This window comes from Belonocnema kinseyi, chromosome 1 (assembly GCF_010883055.1).
Source record: "Belonocnema kinseyi isolate 2016_QV_RU_SX_M_011 chromosome 1, B_treatae_v1, whole genome shotgun sequence".
Classification (NCBI taxonomy): Eukaryota; Metazoa; Arthropoda; class Insecta; order Hymenoptera; family Cynipidae; genus Belonocnema; species Belonocnema kinseyi.
The window spans coordinates 22161622-22169505 of NC_046657.1; the positions used below are offsets into that span (position 1 = coordinate 22161622).

The 7884-nt window shown below is 31.2% G+C and overlaps 1 protein-coding gene across 1 annotated transcript; it reads left to right on the plus strand.

Annotated features, from left to right (window-relative positions):
* Positions 1 to 568: 568 nt before the first annotated feature.
* LOC117168863 lies at positions 569 to 7792 on the plus strand. The gene is made up of 2 exons (XM_033355150.1): positions 569 to 661; positions 7505 to 7792. The coding sequence occupies exons 1-2, from the start codon at positions 601 to 603 to the stop codon at positions 7747 to 7749; spliced, it is 306 nt and encodes a 101-aa protein (XP_033211041.1). The 5' UTR covers positions 569 to 600; the 3' UTR covers positions 7750 to 7792.
* The last annotated feature ends 92 nt before the right edge of the window (positions 7793 to 7884 follow it).

Genomic DNA, 7884 nt, shown 5'->3' on the forward strand with positions numbered 1-7884 from the left:
ATTCTACATTGGCTTCTCCTTGGCTGCAATGGGCTTGTCCGCTAGTGCTGAAAATTCGATAATGAACATTTTTCATTTCTCTAAGTCAAGGAAAACTACTTCAGGCCTCGAATGTGCAACAAAACAATCGCCACGAATATAAAGTTCCAGTATATAGGATACTTCTCATTCTTGACATTTGACTCTATTACTCTCTTTGATCGTTTCAATATCTTTGACACAGGTTCAAATAAATTTCGGTTTATTTAGAACCTAATTTCTATTTATTTCAGAATGAAATGTGTTTAAATCAAAGTCGTTACATTCTGATTAATATTTTTTTCCCTTATGTTTTCTATTTTTAGCTTTGTAAATGGATACGGCAAAAACAGGGTAATAATCTTATCAGCAGACAGCAAATAATCATAGCATGTGCTTTACGAGTTTGCACAATAAGAACTTGGTTTTGTCTAATATTGATTAAATCAGCCACTATCATCGAAGTTAGGTAAACTGAATGATCGCGGAAATTTTACTCTTGACGCCTAGTTATCTAAAGTATACATAGCAGTGATTTTGTGCCAATTCATTAGTAAAGCCAGAAATTCTTGAATAGAAAAAATGAAGATTGTTACTGGAACGCTTCTCTTTACAATCGCAGCTTCCCTACTTGATACTGTTGGTAAGTGCAAGAAAAAAAATTATATATATATATGGAAATGAGGAAAGTATTTTTATTGTACTTATTAATTTTTCGTTAAATGAATATGTACCTTTTGAATTTCATTTAGAACTGTAAGCTCGCAATTGCAATTTTATTTTGACGTTATGAGGAACCCAAAATGACACTTTTCAATACTAACGCTTTATCAATTTATGTTAAGTTGCATAAAATACCGAAAATTGTTTTCAAAATGGTGTTATATTTAATGTATAACTGAGAAAATGATACATTACAGCGGGTTTTTTATGCAAGTTCTTGAAAAGAAGCTTCCGTCAGCTTAAGAAATTAGACGGTGGACCAGAGGCTGTATAAAAAACATCAGAACATTAAAAATTCTAAAAAAGAACATTCTACTATCCGTTCGTTAAAAACATAGAATTATCACATGAATTGGTGATCTGAAGACTACAAACAGAAATTCAAGACGTTGCTCAAGACAAGAACTGGCTGGAGTGAAGCTTCGAAGAAACTAAGTGAAAGGTTAAGTTGGGATGATGTAGCCACTGCTTTTCGAATGCTGATCAGAACAGGGCTTGTAACAAATTTAATTCATAAAGATTTCGAACATTTTTTGATGACTGTAAACGTATTTTTTATCCCCGGAATTAAGAATACAAATAATAGTTGTGGTGATATCAACGCTTTCATGGAATTCACCGGTATTTTAAAGGTATTAGGAGAAGGGGAAAAACTGAAACAAAACGTGTTTGCACTAAGAATAATCCTATTCGAACATCTACGAATATCGGTGGGTTTTGAAGATAAAACTTGTCAACAAGCCAAAGATAAAATTGATGATTTAAAAAAATCAGATTCACGGTGGATAGCAATAGAAATTGTTAGCGTAACGGTCAATATTAATATATATGCCCTTTTGCAAGTTAGATATTCTACTTTTGTTAAATTACCAGATTTTATTAAAACAGAAAAACTGTTTTTAACATTTAAAATAAAGATTGATACTGCTTTCGCTGGACAATAAAGGCAGCTCTTTATCCTGCTAAATCCAATGCTTCAAAACCTTCTGAAATTTAAACAAATAAATGGGTTAAGTATAAATATCTATAAATTAGAATCAAAAAAATACAGCGAGGAACGAAAAATTGTTCCAGTTTAAATAAGTCATGAGAAATCGGGAAAGCCCGTTATTCACCTTCTTATGGTTGAAAACACTAAATTTGATGATATAGAACTGTATTATTTTTCTGTTATCAAAATCCATCTAGAGTAGTAAAATCAAAATTAACAAAATATCACTGGCGCACTTCTGTTTGTTACAGGTATTTTTGCCACTTCAAATTTGAGAAATATTTTTCAAAAAACCATATAATTCATTGTGATCATCTAAAAAATGATTGTACATTAATGCTTCCAACAGAAAAAGACAACATTTCAAAGTTTAGAAATTATAAATACAAAGAGAGGGTTCAATTTGCAACATACGCTGCTTTAGAGCAGGGACGTGATTTTCAAAATGAAAAAGTATGTCATATTTGTGAAAAATATGTTAACGAAATTACATTGAACATCATGATCACTGTCATTTTACGGGCAAATATGGGCATCCTTCTCATGGCAGCTGTGACGTATATTACCAAACTCACATATTATTCCCATAGTGTTCCATAATTTATCGGCTTACGATTCTCACTTTTTGGATTATGATCCACTAATAACGAAAAACATCAATCCTTTACAAAAAAATGTTCGAAATACAAAAGTTAAACTTAGACTCTTTGACTCTTTCGATTTATGCCAAGTAGATTCTTTAAATTAACTTTCAATCTTAGCAATAATGCAAAATTAATAACAAACAAATATTACAAAAATGATAAAGAATTCAAATTATCAACGAGAAAAGATATATTTCCATACGACTATATTGATAATTGGAGAAAATTAGAGGCAAGTTGTCTACCAGAAAAAGAGGAATTTTATTCAAAATTAAACGATGAGGGCATTTCAGTAAGGATTATAATCATGCCTGCAAGGTATGGGAAGCACTTAATTTAAAATCTTTAGGTGAATATTTGGATTTAACTGGAAAAACGGTGTTTTTCTGTTGGCAGACATTTTTTAAAGCTTTAGGAATCGTTGCATTGCAATTCATAATTTAGATCCATTGCATTTTAATACATTGGAACCAAAATCTTACATCATATATTTTGATATTAAAAATCATCAAATTTTAAAAACGAACCAAATTTTTTAAATATTCCTTATGATTTAGAAATAGATTTTATTCTTAAAGTAGATTTCAAATATCCTGAAGAACTCCATGATTTGCATAAAAACATACCATTATGTCCAGACCATTGTGTACCTCCTCTTCCAGAATCTAAAATTCCCAAACTAGTAGTCAATTTGAAATCCGACACAAATTACGGTTTTCATTATCAAAATTTAAAACTGTATTTGAATTTGAAGATGGAACTTGTAAAAATTCACTGTGTTTTACAGTTTAAACAAAAACCGCCATAAAGAGACTATATTAATTTAAATACAGATTTCAGAAAGAAAGCAGAGAATGAATTTGCAATATTTTTTTTAACTCATAAACAATTCAGTCTTTTTCTAGACATTAACAACTAATCTAACAAAACTATTCTAAAGAGATTCAGTTTTTTAATCAAAGTAAATTTTCAATTGCGCATGTAAAATAATTTTCATACTTACGACGCGTACATTTTAAACCATTAATTGCAAACATCTCATGCAATTCCTGTGACATTCCAAATCAACCATATCAACAATTTCGTTTGGTATTTTTACAAATTGTTTCAGCTGAATCTTTTTTTCGAATCGTTTCACATAAATTCTTGTTGAATCTTTTAAAATACTGTCGAGTATTACAGGTACTAAAGAATATGGTAAATCACCAAAGTTCCAAAGTATTCTAAGATGATTCCGCTCTGCGCAAATATTTTTAGATTTATATTTCAGTGGAACGTTGTTCCATTGAATGCAACTAAACTATTTCTACTTGATTACAGAAATTGTATACTATCTTTTTCATCACGCCACTTATTGGTTTATACTCAATCATATGATCATCAAAAATTGGGCAATATGTCGATGCTGGAGCGGGAAAATTTTCACTAGTTTGAAATTCCAAACGAAAGTAATCTGGTCCGTATTTCAGTGACTTATTTTGTTTAGAAAAGTCAGTCAGCATACTTTATAAATTCTCCTCTCGATAGTAGAGTAGACTGAATCCGATTAATATCAACATTCAAATTACTATAATGATAGCACTGGTCACTTAAAAGTAGTTTGACATAAGCGAAATTGCAATGATCAAAGTTATTAGTGCTTCTATAAGTATTATTTGTTCTGTTTGTTTACAATACAAATATTACAAATCTCGGGGTTTCTAATTGTGTTAAGGTTTTTTACAGTTCAAACATGACTTGAAGCAGTTGAAAGTAGAGAATGTTCATAGGGTTCTCAAGTTCGAAATCTTATTGGAATAGGTGAATGTTTTTCAATATATACATTTGGCAACTGAAATTTGTGTAAATCGGAACTTCAATTCTAGGCAACAGCCACTCTGACTAATTTTAATATTATACTGCTCAATGGGGGCTGCTTGAAAGATGGCATTTGCATCACTTTTTGATCTAGTCAAAATAAGTTGATGCTTAGCGCTGACAATGTTTTTGTGATAATCTTCAGCAAAATCAAATATCATGCTAAGAGGTATTGCTGCATCAAATTAACCGGTAGTGATGGTTAGTGATTGATTATTATCATTTATTTCAAGCCGGCCATCATTCTGTATGTAACGTGATCACCCAGGATTTAGAGATAGATAATTTTTCATAAGACTATTGAGACCAACATTTTTATTTTTGTCAATTTCTTTTGCATTGATTTCATATTTTGCTTCTTCAAGTAAATAATAGATTGAATTAGTAACTAGAACTGTTTTGGTCGCGGGCGTTTCTATATCCTTGGTTAATTTTCCTTGTTTATGAAGTGAACTGTTGCTTGGCAGAAGACAATGATCCTAATTTTGAACTGCAATGCTAATCTCATCGCTGTTATTGAAGCTTGATGAAGCGTATGGCTGGTGTGCCTGTCGTTTTGCAGAACTTGAATCATCAACAGCTTTAGCTATTCCCGAAGGTCCATCAGATAGTGTTCCAGTAGCACTTAGACCAGCAATGATGGATATAAGAAAGGATAGAAGCCCACACAATTTCTTTAGAACTGGTCAGTCTTTCTAACAGATGCACGTGCACCTCTAAGAGCATATTTAATGACAGTTTGAGCACCATTAGTTGGTATCATTGCTTTGTCAGCTGCTGTAACGATTTTCAAGTTCGGTAGTAGACCTTTTATTTTTAAGACTCGTAACAAATTTTGATTTAATTTTCATTGCGTCAGTTATTCCCCAAGCAGCCGCCTTTTCACCTATATCTGACTCTAGAAAATACAGGTTCCCAAGTTTTTTCAGCTAATGCTATATCAGCTTCGCTTCTTGCACTCTGTTCCAGAACACACCAGTTCATACCATGAGCGACTTCCTAGAGAATAGCAAACGTTGTTTCTTGCACTATAAACGGATAATTTTCTGTTTTTAACTTTAGTTTCTTGAATTTGCTCCAAAGCCACTATGTAATCTTTATAATATATAATCATATGTATGCGGGAATTCCCACTGTAGTTGCATTGTTGACTGCACACTTTATAAATATTTTTCACAAGTTTAATGGAATTGCACCTTCCACCCAAATACATCATACCAAGATGTTGCTCTTCACAGGCTTTATTTGTTTGCATGAACAGGATATCAGTAATTTTGTATTCTTTGTTAATTTTTAGATCCGCCAGCTTATTTGATAGAAGAAAGTCTCCATTAAAATCGGTTTTGTTTCATTTTTAAAAATCCTTTTTTTCTTTTTTACTGCTACTTATCATCAAGATTACAGTTTTCAATATTCTTGTTAGCGTTTTTCAATATGTTAGAATTTCTTTGACTTGTCTTAGCTCTTAAAAGCTCTTTAGTAATACATTATATGACTTAACGATCTGTCATCTGACAACAAACTGTTGAAAGAGAAGAACTGGCCTCCTCTTATGGAAACTTTGCACCCGCTACCAAATGTCTAGATACTTTGTCGCAGTATTGCGCTAAACGATGCAAAAATTAACATGTCAGTTCAGAAAATACTTTTAAAAACGTTTACATAATTTAACTAACTTAACCTTTTGCTTCTTCATCTGTGTCGACTCTTTTAACATTGAAGAAATATGATATCTTTGTGGATAAGGATTTCTATAAAAATGATGACATTATCAGAATAAAATTTTGTTTACTAGGAATTAACAAACGTATTTTATGTGATATAATTGCTTATCTTAAAAATTACCGATACAGTTATATTATCATACAGGCTGCATTGGTCAAAGTGATGATGAGTTTAAATATAAGCACCATTTTGAAAACAATTCTTGGAATTTCATGCAACTTGATATTATTGTTTTTATCTTAAATTCATTAATACCTATAAAATATGACATCGGAAACGACGGCATGCGCGATTCGAAATTTGTATTCAGTACGCACGCTACCCTACTACTTTTGTATGTGTAAAAAAGCAATACATGCATTTTTAAGCGATTAATTTTGAGAATAAAAAAATAATAAAAAATTAATAACAAAGTCAAAACCATACATCATAACTAATTTTTAGATTTTGTTCCAAAAATTCGTGGACTTAAAAGGTACAACTGAAGCAAGTGGGCACATTCAAATTCTAAATTTATTTTTTCAAACACAATGATTCACTGAGACGACTTTGAAGATTAAGTTAATTTAGGAATTTTTAAAGCTTTTAAATTTATCTTCTGGGTTGAAAATTCAACTAGTTGTTTGAGATTCTTTTCACATGCCCTCTTTGGTTGAACATTCAACTATATCGTAGAAAATTTACTTTTTGTTTGAAGTTTATATTTTGGCGTTAACAAGCCATACTTAAATCTTTTTTTAGATGAAAATTTAATATTTTTTTTATTTCTCCTTTTCAATCAAAAATGTACCTGTTTTAGTAGAAATTTCATACATCTTGGGTAAAAATACAACTGTTGAATTAAAAATAAAGCTTTTTGCTTGCGGATTTATATTTTTTGTTGAAAATTCATCCTTTCGTTTGAAAGTTAAACTATTTAATTGAAAACTGATATTTTTTTATTGAAAATTTAGCTGCGTAGATGACACTTAAACTTATTCTTGAACATTTTTTTAAATGCAGGTTTATATGTTTGGTTGAAAATTTAACTGCTTTGTTAAAAATTGATTTTTTTCCTCAAAATTCACATTTTTTGGTTGAAAATTCAATTTCTGTAGATAAAATTCGTCTTTTTGGTTTCAAAATTAACATAAAAAAAATTGAAATTTCGTCTCTCCTAGTATCTGGAATTTGTATATGGAACATTGTTTTATTCCGTTTATAAAATATTCTATGTTAAAAACATTACAAGATTAAAATGCTGGTATTTAAATTCTAATAATAAAGGATATAAGAAAATGAAAAAGGAAAAATAAGGATACTTTGAAAATGCTGTTTTCACTCTGCAAAGCATTTATTATGTTAATTAAAAAAAGTCAATTAGTTTAAAGACTCAAATCGTATTTTGTTACGGTTTGTTTACAGAGATTAGAAGGGTCTTGGGGAAGACCTATAATCCATTTTATAATTTGAGTACGGGTCATTATTGACAAACGTTCTTTGCATAGTATGCATATTAAGTAAATAAAAAATGTATCTAGATTCGAATTTTGGCTTGGTGTTTCAGTTTGCTTTATGGACTGGGAGAATTATGATCTACATCAGGCTACGGCAAAGGATGTAGAGGATCTTCGAAAGACTCACAAGAGTCGAGCGCAACCAGCTATATATTTACATAATCATATTCCAGTATTTGAAGGCCTTGAATACACCCGTGAAGCGGGAATTCAACCAGTGCAACAGTCACGCCAAGAACCAGAGCAACAGCTGCAACTAGTGCAACATAAACAACACCTGCAACAGCTACGCTAAGAAGTAGTGCACCAGCAAAGGAAACAACCAGGACAACCGCAACATCTAGTGCGACATGAACAACAACTGGCACAGCTACGCCAACAAGTGATGCTTCAGCAACGGCAAGAACAAGGACAACCGCAACAACTAGCG